Genomic DNA, 19,161 nt, shown 5'->3' with positions numbered 1-19,161 from the left:
GGAACATAGATGGGTTAACTTCTGCTCCCAGTCCTCTTCACAAAAATGCCAAACAGATTCGCTGAATTCTGTTCAAACTCAACAAAGCCAACCAGTTTGTTCTGGAGTTAACGAGCAACAACGTCTCCGAGTCTCGGCGAGCCAACGAACCCAGAGCATTCCTCAATTCAGCAGATCAGCACTCAAAATCGAAGCTCTACTACGCCGTAGACAACAGTGTTGAGCTGTTTCTGTCATCACGGTGGCCTGCTGTTCAGGACGGCTCAGGATCCACTCTGGCAATGAAATCCACTAAGCAGCGGGGGAAGCACGGCGAGATCGGCGTGGAAGGAAAAACCATTACTCCTCTAGGGCAGAAATGTGACTCTACGGATTCACTTACACTGAGTGGGAAAACGAGCCGCAGAAAGGAGCACTTCAGAAGCTTGTTTTATGATGTGGTGTTGATATTTGTAAATGCAGACAATGCATGTTTGTTTTTTGTTCTGTTTTTTTTACAGTATACTCTGTAAATATGTTTATAGGTCTTTACTGAATTATATGTGAGTTTATACTTGTAAAAAATAACCTTTTTCTTTGCATTTGGTGAAATGAGGACTAAGTGATCTGATTGCTAAAATGTATGAGAGTAACACTTTTTAAAATCACTTTGAGGCAACGTTATGTCATCCATCTTTTGCTGCTTTAGAGTAGAAGAGGAATTACGCAACAAGCCCAACGAGGGACAGATCCACCGTCAAGCTTTGCAGACGGAAATGTTTATTTCATTTTGGCTAAATGACGCTTCAATCAAACTATGTACACCTCAAATATTTAATATTCAAAAGTGTGTTTTTAATTTTTCTGGAAGCTTTAAGTATTAAAAGACAATTCATTTTTTAAACTTGGACAAATGGACTTAGGCACTTTTATGCATCCCAAAAAAGCAAAATTCTCTTTCACGCACGTTACTTTACATGTAATTAAAACCAAGAGAATTGATAAACGAGACAATAAATGCAGTAAAAATAGGGATTTCCTGGATATTCCAACTTTAGAAGTTTCTGAACTCTGAGCAGATTATGATTTTTTTCCCAAAGAATGTAAACGTAAAAAATACAAATGTGATGATGCATAAATGAAGGAATAATAAGACGATACCTGTTTTTTTGCACGTCTCTAGCCTTAATCTTCCATTTTTTAATACTGAAAGAAAAGAACATCAAAAATCATTCAGTTTGCTCTTGAATTTCATAGGATCTTAGATTTAATGCAATTAATGAATGGTGAGGAGGGACAATTTTCAGTGTTACACCAACTGATCCAGGGAAAAATCTGCATATCTCAAAAAAAACAAACTAATTTACTTTAGTTGATTGCTTACAAATCTCTCATTTACCACACTGGCATATCCCTGCATTACAATAAGTCAACAGTCAGTTTTAATTCACTCTCTACTTGAAGATGAACAACACCACAACCAGCCATTTCTAGTATTGGTTTATCTGTTTTGACTGTTTGCAATCTATTTACTGGGACCAAAAGGTAGACATTCACATTTTGCTGCAAACAGTCAGCATGCAGTCTAGTTCAACTTGCACTCATATTGTTTTTCCATCTAAAGTACTGCTCCCACATATTCCTTTGTCTTTTCTCATGCGTCTCTCTGTTTCTGTCTGCGCTCCTGTCAGCTTAGCGGTGAGAACATTACAATGTCTGTCAGGTTCATTGGTGCAATTTTCATTCAGCTGCTCAGCTGCTGAAGCTTCCCTCCGCCACCTCCTCCCCGCCCCGGGCGAGCTGGCATGTAGATGCACAAGCCCCATGAAGCCACAGACACAAATTCAGCGTGAAGATGTTGAAGCGAGATGCTGCAAGCGCCTATATGGCCGCAGAGATTTTGATGTTTGTTTGAGAATTTACAGCAAAGATATGGTTCAAACAAGTCGCAGACATTCAGTTTGTTTTACGGTGAAGGCAAGAGGTGTGAAGCTGTCCTTAAAAGTGTCCTAAAACTATATATGAACTAAAATTAAAAACAACAAAACAAAGATAAAATTTGCTCAAAATTCACTTTTAGTGTTGGAATTTTCTTCTTGGTTATGGTTTGATAATTACCACAGCAACACAAAAATAAAAATGACTGTTTTCAGCAGCTAAGGATAGCATAATGACCACCGAACAAAGAAAGGAGCGACACTAGTTGCGTTTCCATTAACTCCAAATGCGGAAACTGAAATCACAAAAATGATTTTGGCTCCAAAGCATAAGGAGTTTGCTGTGGCAATGCCTGAGTTAGACTCAAACATCTCCTCTGATGGCTGACGATGAGAGCTGGTGTCGTGGCTGAAATATAAATATATCTCCTGTAAGTGTCTGTCACAGCTGTGACTTTAAATGACTTATCATATGATCAACCAGGTGTGGTTTTAATTACATTTCTTATTCAATGGAAACACAGCAATTGCAAAATTGTTTCTTTTTTCTGACATAAGCAGATTATTGAAAAAGTTTTGCGTACATTTGTAATGCAGTGGTTGAGCTTTTCATCATGACATCTGTTGTCATATTTGAAGAAAGTCAGTTTTACTACCTGACAGTTGAAACTTTGGAGTAAAAAAAAAAAGAAAAATCCACTGTAAAAAAACACAAAGTACAAGTAAACATAAGTACTTTTAGTTCTAGTGCAAATATCTTTGTACACTTGCTAAAAAGTTACTTTTTCTTGCAAAAAATCTACTTTTTAGCAAGAAATAGAGGCTCGTTTTAAGTCAATAATTTGTTAATATTGATGAAAACGTATTTGTTCCTTTGGCAGATTATTTCACCAGTACTTTCACAAGACGATGAGCCAGTCGTTGCCAGTCTGATGCTCCGACGGTGACAGGATGTCGGACGGTGTCAGGGCGCGCTTGGTAGGTGAAGCGCTCGTTCGGGGTCCCACGTGAAACCGAGACATAAACATGGAGGTAGGATGAGCACGGTGTAGCTGTCAAGCTGGTTCTTTATACACAACGCCACAGGGAAACAACCAGGCAGAGCAGGCGGTGAGCATAACAGAGGAGGGCAGGCGGTGATTCCAAGGAAATGTTCTGCACTGGCAGCAAATGCAGTAAAGCTAGTCCCTCTGGTCACTGTGTTTTTTTTCTTCTTCGTTACACCTGTCTTGGAACTATAGAATAAAAAACTCTGACTGCAGAGGCTGTAATCTCAGGATTTAATATGGTTTCAGCAAAATCAGAGGCAGACCAATGAAATTTCAAATCAGTTCTTCCCTTTCTTGGTCTTTAAGCACACCAATCAAGAGCATTTATTTTGTTAGCACTTTTGTGGTAAATAAAGCAGCTAAAAGTCAGAACGCGTAATTTTCTTGTTCTGACTTTTAGGTGAACGAGAAGGCGTAAAGCATACTATGTTTTACACTTTTACATATAAAAAAGTGAAGGAAAAAAAGGACGTGAATTTGTGGATGTTGAAATGATCATCATCCAAAATTGGAAGCCGGTGGTCGGTGGTAGAGACGTGAATCTTCCAGAGTCCAGCGATTTGATTCAATTTGATTTTTAGGGGCACGATTAAATTCTTAAATGATTTTTGATTCAGAAACCAACTTTTCAAGTCAAACGCTCTAGAAATTATATTTAAATGATGTGACAGACGAGAGTAAAAGACGATGTAAACAAATAGAACATTTACTTAAAACAACTCTGTAAGGTTCCATCAGCTTTTATTTAAGCAAAAATAGAATAAATATTCTGTAACTTAATTTACAGATTTATTATTCAAAATTTTATTTAACCAAAAATTAAGGAGACTAAAATCAATTTTTGAGCATTTTGAATCGTTTTGGAATTTCCAGACTAGGAATTGTGATTCTCTAAATAATGAATCGTTTTTTTCAGCATCTCTAGTTGGTAGCACTGTTTACTCGTAGCAAGAAGGTTCTCAATTCAAATCCTAACCGGGGATCCGTCTGGATATTTTTTCTGCAGAAAAACTTAAAACGTGCACGGAGTTGCTGTACCTTTAGAGTCAGACTCTCCCAAGCTCCAATGAGAAAATCGAAGAGAATTGTGGTGGAATGATTAAACGAGATTTTCAACTTGTTTTCTAAAATTTATGGATGTACTCTCTGATTTTGTATGTTATATTCTGAAAACCTAATATATATGTATGTATATATATATATATATGAATGCTTAAATGTGCTGACATAGTGCAAAATTTCAAAGATTAAATCTTAGCCTTTAATCTTTTCATCCTTCATTATGAAAAAGATTATAGGTCAGGCCATTAGTTTTACTTTTTTAGCATCCTGTGACCACTTTAGGAGTCCACAAGGTGCACATCACATTGTCAACACCTTAATCCATCCCAACATGATAATGACAAACTAAGTTTCCATGTTGCTATAGTCTTATTGAATAGGAGGAGACTGCTTTGCGCAGTCAGAGAGCGTTTCTTCCATTCTTTCAGTCACCAGTCACTTCTTATCTGTTTCTGTTTTCCTCCTAAATCCTTCCTTCTCTGCTGCCCACCTGTCCTGCTCATCGATTCACTCTTTCACACAGTGATCTATGGCTGCCGGCATTCTGCAGATGTGAGGATTCCTGAGGCTCCGGCTCGACAGCCTCATTCATTCGATCCGACAGAAATTCCTCCCCGTCCTCAGTCTGCAAATGGATGGAAATGAGAGCGAGGGAGAAAGGGGGGAGAGAGCGAGAGCTTGTGCAGCTTGTTCTGTGTTGGACTCCTCGGAAATGCATTAACAGTGACTGTAAATGGGGAAAACATAAAGGCTTGGAAAGGGGTTGCCACTGCAGGAACTTTAAATCTAAACACATTAAAGGCACGCTAATTAATCCAACAAAGCCCAGAAAATGACTATAGATCCTCTCTACGCAATTAAGCCGTATTATTTTAAGAGGTCTGGGTGCGCTGCGAGAGCAGAAAGAAAGAGTGTTTAATGAGTTTGAACTTCTGCAGATACTCAGCTACTGTTGAAGAGAAGAGAACGAGTCCAACAATGATGCCCCGATAAACATGAAACTCCTGGAAATGTATCTTCACCTACTTTAGGGGATCTCTGCACTTTGTTTCACTTCCCCTCCAAATGGATTTCCCTTGTAGACTAATATATAAGAGGTATCTAGTCTGAGATCACATACATCCACACTTTTTTCTTACGGCGCTCTTGCAACTTTATTTCAAAAACTGTACAGCTACTACACACATGGGTACTTAAACTATGAACGCATATCTGTCAAAAAATACAATTGATATTTTCCCCAAACTTACTCTCCAAATCTTAAACATTGTTTGTGCAGTGAAATAAAAAGTAAAACCAGAGTCAGCATAAGACTAAGCTGCTGCAGGTTGGCCCAAGATGGTGACATAAGAACTAGGGCATGAAAGTGACTCAGACGTCTTGTCTTTCCACTGATGCCTCATACCGCCACTGAACCGAGGCGAACTTCAAGCCCTCACATCCCATGGTCCCTCCCTATCAGTAAAGCTGGTTGGCCGCACCTGACAAATAGAAGGCAACCCGATTAGGTGAAGGGTGCCACAAAAAAAGGGAACCAACTTTTAAGGCGGCCTGATCCGCTTTATAATGAATGAGATGCGAGTCAGGAAGCCTGGTCAGCATGGCAACGCGCAGACAACATGTGGTAGCTGGACGTCATTGTCATTTGTGACCAATCGGCTGATAAGAGCTCGAGTCACCTCGAGTTACAAGGGGTCACGTGTGTGTTAATAGTTCATGGTGAGTCAGGGGCATGAGTGCGGTCTCAGGTCAGGACGAAGTGACATCAGGGGAGAGATCATATGACGACTTCAAGCAGAAAAGCATTATGTGTGATACCTCAGTGTTGCTGCATTGCTGTGTGTCTTAAAAGTATATTGAAGAGAAATTTGCAGGTTCAAAACATAAATTAAAGGGATGGTATTGTGCATTTTCCAACAAAGTAGAGCCATTTTTAATCAAGCAACTTTGTCCTCTTTAATGGTTATGAAAATGTTGCATTTATGACTCTGACTTTATAATTTTACGTCTTGAAATTGAGCCTCTGTCTCTTTAAGGAACTTTCCAAATATGTTGTTGATCAGGGAATATCAGTAGAACATGATGTAAAGCAATTTGACATAATACTGCCTCTTTAAGGAAAAGGTGACTAGAAATAATAGCTGTCCATAGGGACACAGTAACCTGTTTGTTGTTACACTTACAATCATGAAAGTTTAGAGGTCCAACAAGAAAATTCATCTTATTTCTGATCAGTAAATTGACCTAAGCACTATAAGGAAACACTAACAACACTCCACAGTATGCATATTGTGGCAGAGTGAAGAATTTTAATGTTTTATGTTTTCATGTCCACATTTCTTCAAGGATGCGGGGGAGTGGGAGAAAACATAACTTTTCCAGCAGAACGGGAGTAAAGACTGAATTTATTACAGCGAACTATTCCTGTTTGGGCGGGAATGCCTGTCTTAGAACACCATGGATTCAGGAGTTTGCTAGCCCTCTTGGAAACTCATAGTTAAGGTAATGGAACTTAATTCTCTAGGGAGAACCTAAACGGGTTTGTTAGTGCACCTGACACCAGCTGATGCATTACTCTTAGCAGCACCGACTGCCGCGCGAGGTAGATACGCCGCCTGAAGGTTTCAGACTGCCAACAGTTTCCACCACGGGGTTGTACTAATCAGTCACGTTGAATACACCTACTGAAACTCCCTCCACTTTTTTTTTTATTCGGGTCATCTATTCAGTGATGGATTTCTGTCTATGCAGGAATGCTGACGGGAAGTAGTTAGCGCCCTGCTAGAAGAAAAATTCAGGTGGAAGTCTTTGCTGCCGAGTCTTTTTCATTCCTCAAAAATAGGTCAACCAATGACTCAAAGGTCTATTCGGCCATTACTGGTTAAGCACATTCAGTCATTTGATACATTAAGCATTCATCTAGCAGCGATATGACATTAAATGTTCAGCGATTCTGCTCTCCATTAACCTTCCTACCACACCGCGGGTGGTAACGGGGAAAAAAAAAAATGCGCCTCCGTTTGTCCGGTAACAGATTTGAGACGGAGCTCTGTGAAACAACGGCGTTTTTTTTTTTCAGGCACAGGTGAACGGTCGCAACGTGATCCCATCCTCCAGGGGTTGCTCCGCCGCCTCTGACCGGCCTGAATTATTTATCCGGTACACGCCAGACCGCTGGAGAGTGTGCCAGGGTCGTCAAGGCAACCGCTGTCTTTTTTTTTTTTTTTCTTGCCCACACCGATAAACTACAAACCCACACACACACATGCATGCATTAATTCAAGATGCTGTACTTAAATTCATACTAAGGAATTTCAACAAGAAAAACAAAACAAAACAAGACTTTTAATGAGACACAAACCGTAGTGTGCACCTCGTGGCCTCTGATGGGGTGTGATTATTGCAGAGGCTGAGCAGGGCATTGCTGCATCTTAAGCCCCAGGCGCCTACAGATTCACAAACACACACATTTGTTTTATGCATGCCATGTCTGCTATCTCGGTGGCCCCATTAGGATAAAATGCCACAAAAATGTCACCCAAAAATGTCACGGTGTGACCATACATACTGAACAGAGACTCTACAGTAGACGGTCTTTGGAGATTTTAGGGGCCTAAAATAGAGATCAGAACCTTGTGGCCAATCTCTAGAGCTGAAAATGCTTTGATTTCGTTATAGGAATATTAATAAAGATATAAGATATAAGAAGAGTCTTGAAGTTATTTTTGTTTTTTGCTGTTAATTATTGTTCTTTAACAACAGGATTGCAGAACAAAGGTACAATGATTGCAATGTTGACATTTTAAGCTTTCGCTTTCCCTGTGTTAGCTGTTAGCATTAATAAATTAGCAATCTCTGTTTTCTCTTTTCTAGAGAATCTTTGCTTTCTAATCCTTGCGATAGCTGTGAAGCTTTTAAAAGGCTGCAAACATTTAAAAATCCAGGATATTCCATGACAAAGATTGAAGTACAAAAAAATATGAGCTCTGGTCGGCTTTGACGTTATCGGTGGTCTTGCTCTCTTCCGCTTTCTCACAGCCTGATTAAATCAAAGTGATGCATCGACAGTAAGGGTGGAAATCTTTAGACATTAATGTTTCAAATTCAGAAGGCTGACAGTCAACTAAATCTACATCTATTTTACAGACCAATTTATTTTAAATTCATTTTAGTAATCTGATATTCCTCCGGTACATTCTTTTATAGTTTATTTATAATTACAGACAAGGGTCTCACAGTGATTGCTGTCGTTTGGTGCACACATGAAGCTAGTTGTGCTGCATCACAAAACATGCAGTTGTTTTTACAAAGATCTGCAGGCATTTTTTAACTATCTCACCTTCATTTAAAGATCTCAGGATTTTTTGTATCCTGAACATGAAAGCCCTGGTTCTCAAGTACTAAATAACTCATTTGTCACAAAACTTGCAAGAAACAGAATTTGCTACCCCTGTTCTATTTTAAGGAAAACTTTGACATCACTTGCTTGATAATCCTGTAAGGCCACAGACAGATTTAGCTGGTTTTTCCTACATCCATTGTAATATTTGTAATACTGTCTCTCATGTTTGTTTCAAAATATTCCAGCTTAGTTTTTCACAGCATGCATATTGTGTGCCATCTTGACCAGAGGACGATGGTTGCATTACTTGTTCAATTATCTCCCAGTTACTCTGTTGTGTTACACTGAAGCACTTCAGAGGTCTGTTTGCTGCGTCACTTATAATTAGAATATCAATTAACATCAACATAATGGAGTAATCAGTCCACAGTACAATATTACTTTACATTTCTGTATTTCTTTGACGTCAATGAGACTGAAAGTAGGTAAGTGGGACTGGGACAAAAGATCAAGTTTCCGACTGGACAGTCACCTGTCAAGGCCAATAAAGCAAAAAAAAAAAAAAATTGTACTGGTCACCATCAAATTTGTTGGTGCATCTCCAACTTACAGCAACGTGAAAAAACAGCCAAATAATTCTCGACTAAGGCAAGGCATCAACTTGACGGTTTTATGACGACTGCTGTAGTTATTAAATTTGAAGTTATGGAAAGAACAGCTTGCAACAGTTCACCATGACTCATAAAACGCTGCGCGTAAAAGAATCCGCACACACTCACACTTGTGCTTTAGCATTTCTTCCAGAGGCTAAATTTACAGCCCCACATAGGACGCCCCACAGGCAATGCGTAACGTTGCGATCATCAGTCACATTTAAGATTTAACACCCCAGCAAGCTGTGACCAAAAACATGTCTCGGAAGAGGAGAGAACGTCTGTTCACCCACAGAAAGGAGGACATGAAACAATACATAACAGTAAGAAGTGCTGAAGAGTGTCAGGTTGGTGTGCACATGTGCTGAGGAATGTTTTAGGTCAGTGAAGGTGTTTTTGTGTTTGTATCTGGGTGAACAGACTAACACAGACACCCCAGTGGTCCAGAAATCTGCTATCCTACCAAAGCCAAATGACGCAATCCATATGAGTGCTCAAAGACGAGACACGCCGCTAAAAATACACCAATACATGCGCCTATGAGCGCTCAGACACTGGCAGTTTAGCTCCTTCCTATATTCTGCACTGACGGTGTGGAGAACTATAGCTAAAGGCAAACGGCAGTAGCAAACTAATGTATTTACTTTGTTTAAGATGAGAAAATCCAAGAATACAACTTCATGCAAATAAAAAGCCCGGTTGCATTTGTGATTGATGGGACACAAAGGCAAACCTAATCGCTTTTACATTAACTGCCTTGGGAGTGAGGGGGAGCCCCAGCTGCACAGGAAGTGATGCATTTTCAATTTTGGGCTATTTTGCTGAATTGTGTAGAGTAGATAAGTAGTTAATACCAATGCCAATAACCACCGTGCCGCTGGGAGGGAGCGAAACATTCAAACTTCATTAACAGAAAGTTCAAGGGAAAACACACTGGAGCACAAAAGTACAGTGACCGACTGCCAAGCAATTTCTGAGAAATGGCACAGCAAAAATGCACAGCGGGCGAGCACCTATCATTAAAAACAGCATGCGAGATCTATTAGCCCAGTTATCTGTTTTCGGTAGTTATAATCCAGTCTGAATTAAAGCGTCTAGTGACCTGCAGGACTGCTGCGGCTGCACGCAGGCAAGTGAACTCGCCCACCCTTCCAACCAACACATGCTCGAGACATTAAGAGGAAATCCCCAGAAGCTGGAGAATCCACATGCGTTTCAAAGAGACTCACGTGCGCGTGCGCGCGCTACTTCACATTAGTCGCTTTCGAATGTTCAGGTGCCACTTCAGAGGCTGAACATGCCGACTGGGAAGACAAGCTGAGACGGTGATGCCATTTCTCACGTGATGTCAACAGCCCTGTGTTGTGTGCCACAAAGACTCACAAAAGCAAAGTGTTTTTCAGGATATTTCCAGCTTGTAAAAGTACAGTGTGTTTAATAGACACAGCTTTGACAGATATCCCAGCCAAAGTCATAACAAGTAAATACGCCAATCATTTTGATACTAAGCCTTGAATAATATATAGAAGTGTCTAAAATTTGCATGTTCACTCATTTACTTGTTACTCTTTCTTTTATTAGTTCACTAAAATCCGTTGTCAACACCTTTTATGCAGCTTACTACTTACTGTAGGATGGTGTTATGTTGGGTAGCAACACCTGACTACAAATTTAAAAGACTTTAATTCACTTTATCAAGTAATGCATTTTTCATAACTCAAGCATGTCTTATATTACGTGCTGATTTTAAGTCTTAAATTTAATGGATACATTTGCAGAAACTCTGAAGTTAGTCGCACAATAAAACTTGCTAAGCTCGGTGGTTGGATGCTAGGGCTGTCGAATTAAAAAAAAAGAGAATTAAAGTTAAAGGTTTGCCTCAACAGAGCCGACACCTCAGCATTATCTCACTTTGTGTTGTGTTTCGCCCATCTGGGACGTTTTCATGGAAACAATCTTCAAGATTTACATGGAGAAAACGATTACCAGCGTCTCACGAGCAAAGTTTACCTGAACCATAAATTCAGTCATGCATTCATCTGAGACAAGACGTGTCAACAGATGGGAGAACAATTTCGCACTCTCTTTGTTGTACAGCAGATTATCTCTGACTAAGCAACTCCACTCAGTCTCTGGTGAGCACAGAGGCATGACTCAAGCGCTTAATGTTAGTCAGAGCACAGCACTGCACCTGATGCCTCTGTGAGTAGAATCAAGCCGGTGCGATGCTCAGGAGGCTTTGACGTGTCTACAATATGTTCCTTGAGCAATGCTTCATCAGCAAGTCAAACAACAGACAAATCTAGGTGGATCAAATGTGAATAAATCTTAATTGTACAAATAACTGATTTAGTAAAGCAGTGAATTACGTTTCTTTTCTGTAAGCAAATGTAGGCTATACATGAACTAATTTACCTTGATTTAATAAGGAAAACCAAGGTCTTACAAAAAGGTATGGCATCAAGAACTGCAAAAGAAACGAATCTAAAAGGTTTAGTTTTAATCCAGAGAAACGAGTGGAGTGAGCAGTTTTCTCCAGCTGTGTACACTTGCCCCTCCCCCACCTCTTAGAAACTACGAGAAATTATCTCGTAGTTTCAAGTCCGTCCTCTCTCGGGAAAATGTTGGCAAATTAGCAAAAAGACAAAATGACCCGCATCCATCTTCAAACAATGCCAGTCTGAACGTTTTACTGTAAATTAGCTTCATTTTATTCTTTTGAGATTTCAACTTCTGTCAAAAATGACATACAGGATTCAGAAATGCTAGCAGACTAAAAGAAAAGATCTACTTCTTTTATAAATAAATCACATAAAGACTGATGTCTGCAGTGACGAACCATGCTAACTGCTAATACAAGATGCTAATGTCAAACAATGTAAACGATATACTAACTTTCTTTGACGATGAGTAAAACAACATTTTTAAACAACTGCTTGCTCACACACTGTGAAATTGTCTCCTTTTCTATAAATTAATATGATTGATATTAATGAATGTTCACAGGAGGGCCATAATTTAATGTCGCTTAATTGTAATTGTCAAAGAGACGTTGCGAATAGCTAGCAATAGGAAAGCACCAATATTGATATCTGACAATACCATTGTTGTTATGGCTAATATCTAATATTAAATAACTCTATATACAGTATATCTATATCTATGTACAGGTGACCACACCACCTGCATTGCTTCTCTGATTCAGTAAAACACCTCATAATCCTGTGCTGCATCACTAACACTGACTGAAGAAATATGACATGACCAACCAAACAAAACTCTTCCTCCCCCCAAAACACAAAAAATAAATGGCAACAAGATGGAAATAGACATTGGTTGTTAAAATCAGTCCAGTTCTACTTATTGGACCAAAACCAATATGTTTAAAAAACAGGTTAACATGAAGGTCAGAAACTGGTCACAGAAATCTAACGGGTCCAACTCAACATGAAACAATAATAGAAGAATGTCATACTAATAGAAGAATGCTAAAATGGCATAGCAACCATTTTAGTTGGTTGCTATGCCAACCGAAATTGCAAAAACGAAGCCCTATTTTAATGGACCGTCTACTAGCATTGGTTATTACATCACATTTTCAAAGTTCTTCAGGGGGGAAACAATTGGATAACCAGCAGCTCATAATGATTCAAAGCACAGACGGACAGAGATATAGTGTTAATTTAAGTGTTAGAAGTTGGTACAAATTACCATTTTATCACTCCCTGGCAAGCTGCATGTGCAGTAAAATGTAATCCAAGGGAAGAGAAAAGGGGAAAGCAATGAGAGGAGTGTGGCATTCTACATTAATTAGTCCACAAAGCTGTCATTGAAGCTGCCACTCAAAGATGTAATGTTTTCTAAAAGACAGCAGCCTGGCCAACGATTACAGGGCAGCGGCAGGATGAACTTAAACCACTCCTGTTATTTGGAGGAAATACTCACCTCTGCCTGCATTATTACCTTCTACAACCTGCGCTAGAGGTATAGGAGACAAACACATCTATCCTCGCCGTCATAACAAGTGCAGAAAGCAGCTCCGGTGAAACTGAGTTTCCACCGTTTTCCTTTTTTTTTTTTTTCTTGTTTTGTTTACAAGCCTCCAGACAGACAGGAAGACAAGTCATTCCTAACTACCTGAAGCCAAGCTCTGCAAAAATGGATTAAAATAATGACACAATGCATAATGCGAATGCACAAATCAAGCTTTTGTCTGCCAAGCACCTAATTCCAGCTTACTGTACGTTAGCATATTGGAAAAAAGTGTCATTCAGATCTAAACGAGAGAGAAATTAGCAGGATTATATAAGAAGAGGTCCAGATTGGTCAGTGAAGAATACGTTACTTTTCTGATGCATTCCTGGATGAAATACCACGTTTATTAGAATCAGGAGTGAGGGATTCACAGGCAGATTACGTTTACGCTGGAGTATTATGTACTTAAAGCCCCTTATTGTTCTATTAAATTATAAAGAAAATATGCACGCTGATGCTTTACATGTATAGAGAAAAAAATCATATTATCATATCATCCATAATTCCCTAACTGGCTATGATTCAAGTAAGAAATTATGGTGGATCTCCAATTTTCATGCTCTGATTTTGCCAGATTGTAGCTGTATTATTGTTTATTTTTGTGGGGGTTTTTTTGTTTTGTTTTTTTTTTAGCCATTGTTTAAAAAAATGTCTGCACACCTGAAATCCCCGAGGTGGCAGATAATGAACTTTACATGTCCACTAGTGTGTTGTCGTTTGTTTTTTTGAGATGGGACAGCAAAAAAATTAAATAAATAAATAAAAAATAAAAGGTCCACATGCGTGGAAGCTTTGCATCATGTTGTGATGTCAGGAAGCTCAGGGATATCAAACTACTGAAACCGTATTTATTCAACACGGCAGCATAAATACTCCGACAAACATGTGCTCAGCGGTTTCTTTACAAGACACATTCAGTATCGGGATAGTCTTGCTTGTTCACTCTCAGAAACACACAGTTCTCAAATATCTTTCTTTGTTCATATGGAAACACATAGCTCCTTTGTCTCTGACTAGATGCATAATTCACAAGAACATAAGCACGCTCAAGTCATACGGGGGCTGTGCACTGCTTTGCTATATGTTTGAGATTTCTAAGCAACAAGTTGCAGAATCATGGCCATGTGCCCACGAAAGCATTTCAAGGATGCGAAGGCTTGTTGGAGGACAATAAAATTCGAAGAGGATGGCAGAGTAGAAGGGAATGCTCTGAAGCACCACAACAATGTTAATGTGAAAATTACACTTTTTATTGCATTGTGAATTGTGTTAAATTTGTGAAAATTTGGGTTAAATATCACAGAAAAAGACGACTTTTTCTTCTTCAACATAAGACAGAGAAATCTCTGTCAAACAGCAGCTCAGTCCAAAATCAGTTCCCAAGAATTATGAACGACTCTCGCTCCAAATGAAGCCTGAATCTGTTGCCAAAGAGAGCTGGTTCACAAAGCTTGTGAGATCATGTGGATATGTGACCGCGAAGCTTGAATGACCTTTGGACGATCTCGTTTGGTGTTCAGATGATCGATGAGATGATTTACTCTTAAAAACGTGGATGTGAAGCGGGCAGATCAGGCTTTCTCCTGAAATCTCATGGAAGTGCCCTTTGCTTTAGCCTCCAGAGATCTCTTTCTGCTGAGCCCATATAGTGGGAGGCTGAAAAAACACAAACATCTGGCATCCATCCAGCTCAAATATTTGCTCCAGTGACCTTTGTGAGATCTTTGCTGATGTCGAAATCGCTAAGTTGCGCCTCTTTCACATGAGGCCGGTCAGAACGGGAGTTTCCATTCTTGAACATCTCAAACTGGACAGGTTTTTGTCTTGAATGATCCTTCTGTAAAGATCAATACCTCTTAGGCTGCATGAGTAGTAGAGTTTTATCTGTGCACATATGTTGCTGATTTCATCGTTCTCTTCCCTTACAGCATGAGGGAGTTGTACTAGTTCTACTCTAAGGTATGGCAATGTATTTAACCCCCAAACAAAGAGTGCTGATTGCACCAACTAGAACAAATCCTTCTTTATATTCAGCTGACGAAGACTTAAAAGTGGTGAGCAAAGTACAGTACACCGGTCTCATCATAAGCAATGATGTATGCGATGATGACAACGTGCAAAGGCAGTGCTGCAGGTTCTGCAGGCGAGCTCATGTGTTGCCACTTAAATTTTACATTTGCAGGCAATGTCACAGTAGCTCCGTTTACCAGCCTATTGTGCTTCCTTTTCACACAGCTCACTTATAGCAATTACAAAGCCAAAATGACAAAACATCCTGCTGGCTTTTATAAATGCGTTAAAATTGAAATGTATGACACGAAGTTAAAACAGAGTTAAAACAGAGACGGAACAATTCTCCCCTCTTGCTGCTCAAATAAGTGAATGCAGTGATTTATTTATTATTCTTTTGATTTTTGATGAACGGGAGCAAAAATGTGGAATAGCTCTAGAAGCTCCAGAGTTCTCAAGAGCTTCTGCAATTCTGCTTTAAATAGAATAACACAAGCACAGCAAGCTGGTAATTTGTACATTTGGCGGTTCGCTCAGATCGCCAGCCTGCAGCCCACTGATTTACAGACATGTCACTTGTCGTTTGTAGTTTTAAAACAGCCTTACTTTATAAAAGTGATGGGTGGGGCTCGTTGTGTTTTCACAACACTACTGTCTGTGTTTGTGGCAACAACAACATCCTTCCAAACACCCACAGTCTTCTTGTCTTCTTTGTAAAAGATGAAAAAAAGCTGCCTTCTTTCAGCCAGCCCAGTGGCAATGTGCAGGGGGGCAAGCAGTTAGAAAAAAAAAATCCCATCAGATTTGTTAGAAGGGAAACTATTGGAAGGTAAGGGCTGTAAACAGACAATGTAACTTCTATAACCTCTTGTAGCTTGATATGGGTAACTGACACGTGCCTGCTTTCGCATTGATGTACACTAAAGAGATAGATTTGGTGATTACATCATATACAAATGAAAAATACATCATAACAAAGAAAGGATACAACAGAAAATATTAGCTAGCATCAAATTATAACTTTCTAAATCCTTGGTATACCTAAATACCTATCCATACCTTGTCTAGTAAAAAATGCCATGTTTAACCTGTGGCATTTACGTGGGTTGCTTTATTTCATTTTATCTCATGCACATGAGGGGCATTGTGCATTAATGAACATGTTGAACACAACGCAACAGCAGCCAAGGTTTCTCTTAGCCTTCTATCGTTTATATTCTTGGTTTTTTTTTATGCCTATACACATAGAGGGCGATTTGATAAAGTAGAGCTACAAACCAGTTGGGCTTTCCACAAAGAAGCTGTTGTTATTGTGAGAACAGGAGCTACACTCTGCCTGTAATACTTTCTTCGTTTGGTGTTATTATAGGCATAATACAGCCGCACAAAGGAACAGGCGCGTTTCTTCGTAGGTAAAGATGCTTTTTTTTTTCTTTTTTTTTTTTATAAACAGATACCGGTCCAGTACTTACCTCCACGCTGAACGGCTGCTCCTCTCCGTTCACGGCACATAAAATCCACAGCAACAACTGCAAGCATAACGTCCCCATACAGCGACTATTAAGACATCTCCTGCTGCGGAGAGCCAATAAAACCATAGTGAAGCCCGTCGTTGTTGTTGTAGCTCTCTGTCCGTGCTCAGCTTTATTCACAGTCTATGCACACAGACGCGCGCGCGGCAGCAAATCCTAGACGTTTAGCAGCAACATCGTCTCCTTGCTTTTCTTCTCTTAGCGGGGTTGAAATTAAAGCTGGAGGAGATGTTTGAGATGGGAGAGAGAGAGAGAAACGGGAGAAGAAGCGGATGCGTGCGGCGCGCTCTCCTCCTCCTCTTCCTCGGCCGCGTTTCTTTCTTTCTTTTTTCTTTTTTTTTTTTTCAGGGAGGAGGTTTTCCCCCGGAGAAGCGGTCACCTGTCAGCAGCCTCCCGGTGCAGCGGTCCCCGGGTCGGTCCTCCGTTGCAGCGGCCGTTGTTCCAGGCGGACGCGACCAGCTCGTTCTCTGTAAGCGCGCGGCATACCTGCCCGTTTTCAACTGCGAGTCCAATCGATTGCGCATGTGCGCACTGGCACCACGCAGCTAACCCTCCCTCTCCATCCCTTCTCCATCCAGTCTCCAATAAAAACAACTCGCATCCCGGCAGCTCTCTTTGCCATGTTTGACACAAGCTGAACACTTGCAGCCTTCTTTTTTTCCCCCATTTTCTACTCTACTCCATTTGAATGTAAACAAACACTTATTTAACCTCACAATACATAGTAGAGTTCAGGTTTGTGTCTTCCCCCCCCCTTGACAAGAACCACTGTTATAATTGTTGTACTAACAAAAATAAATACATAAATAAAACACTGTCGTTACTTTAAAAATGCACAAAAAATTACTTATTCTTTACTGCATCTACAACGAGGTATGTAAAGCTCTACAGTGGGTCCTAAGAAATAATTGTTGCTGTCTCTTTATAAAAAACCTTAAAATATATTTAACAGATTTGGAGTTTTTTTTAATTTGTCTAAAGTTAGATAACCTTATGTTAAAAATAATTAAATACACGTGTCATTGCATCTGTTTGGAGCAAATTTGAAATAAATTCTTCGCACAGCCAGTAGAGGGCGATGACAGGACCGATCCTGTTCTAGATCACATTATTCAGCAGAACTGCTTAGAAGATGCTGATACTTACAGTCGAGGAAAATTAAGCAAGCTGACCTGCTGTTACAGCAGGAAGAATAAAGTGTTCAGCCCCACTCTGTAATAAAAATCCTCCTACAGTTTGACTAATCTTTTAATGAAGATGAAGGGTGTTTTAACAATTCTGGATATTGTACAGGTTCACTTCAATATATTAATGTATTTTATATAGATTCATTTTACACAGACTAAAATTCTTCAAGAGCTTAATTTCAGGAATTTTAAGCAAATGAAAAGTGCAAAAATCGTTTCTCAGAAATTTTGAATAACACAGTAGATTGATTTTTAATGTAGAGATATTGCACAATGGCCTAACTAATCATGAGGAAGACTGTCCGTTTGACAACTGTCCGGCACTTTGTGGAGTGGTGTATCAAAGCATATTGATGGGAAGTTTAAAGGAAGAAAAAAGTGTAGAAGTTTAGCAAAAGGCTCAATGGCAACTGAGATTAAGGGAGCTTTTAGGGAGGACAGAAATCACATTGATTAGTTTGGTAGAGATTCACATGGTGTAAATATTAGCTGGAGTCAATATATCAAGAGCAAAAACACACACAGATGTAGTGCATGGGTGTTAATCAAAATACATCCCAGTGTGTGTAGATCTAGATCCATGAAATAAATTGACTTTTCAAAAGTATTCTAATGTACTGAGATGCACCTTTAACTAATCTTCTGACAGTTTCGGATATTATCTGATACACAATCTTAATGTCATGTAATTAAGAACTTTCTCTCACTCATAGAGTTCAGTTTGAAGTTGGTTCGGTTTAGTTTAGTTTCTTCTGAGAATAACAAAATGCTGAATGTGATGAGACAGGTCAATGTTTTTCTGTTTAGCCTAACTCCAAGGGAGGATTCTGGTAAACATTGTGTGTCAGAACAAAAAGTCAGACGGACTCCAAAATACACACGCCTCCTCCCATCTTCCTCCGAGGACTTTTCTCCTTCAAAGCTGCACTGAAATTTCTACATTTTAGTTGCAGTTCGAGTGCCTTGCAAAAAGTATTTTTTTCTTTTCAATGTTTTATCATATTGCAACCACAAACTTGAATGCCCTCAAATATGCACATGCTTTGTTAAAATCCATTATCTTTTGGGTCTGAATCTCAGCCATAGTCTCAAAATCTTTTCCCTCCTCCAACAGCTTTTCTTCCAGGACTACCCGTTATTTAGCTTGAAGCTGCCAGTGCCGTGTTTCAGCATGAGCAAAGACGTGTTGAGGGTGGCATACTGTGTTAAGTTTTCATGTTTCATTTTGGATGTAGGCAAAAGCACTTAAAGTTGTCCTGTTACTAGATTCTGTGCTCTCCTTGTCCGGTTTGATGGACGGCCATGTTTTATCAGTCGTCTCTTCAGATGACTGACCAAACGGCGCTCTTGGAGGTTTTTAGACATTAAATACAGC

General features: G+C 39.6%; 1 protein-coding gene across 4 annotated transcripts in view; it reads right to left on the bottom strand.

Moving 5' to 3' along the window:
- Positions 1-17,124, bottom strand: part of LOC122824055 (matrix metalloproteinase-16-like) — a 74,929-nt gene extending 57,805 nt beyond the window's left edge. For 2 of the 4 annotated variants that reach the window (XM_044104244.1, XM_044104248.1), the window contains exon 1: positions 16,540-17,124. In XM_044104244.1, coding sequence (XP_043960179.1) covers positions 16,540-16,665 — 126 coding nt within the window. In that variant the 5' untranslated portion in view covers positions 16,666-17,124. The remainder of the gene's footprint in view (positions 1-16,539) is intronic. The other 2 variants (XM_044104245.1, XM_044104249.1) reach the window with 1 other exon arrangement.
- Positions 17,125-19,161: the final 2,037 nt, after the last annotated feature.

The sequence above is a fragment of the Gambusia affinis genome, linkage group LG21 (genome assembly GCF_019740435.1).
Source record: "Gambusia affinis linkage group LG21, SWU_Gaff_1.0, whole genome shotgun sequence".
Taxonomy (NCBI): Eukaryota; Metazoa; Chordata; class Actinopteri; order Cyprinodontiformes; family Poeciliidae; genus Gambusia; species Gambusia affinis.
Note: the sequence above shows the minus strand (reverse complement) of the source record. Positions and strands in the feature narration are given on the sequence as shown.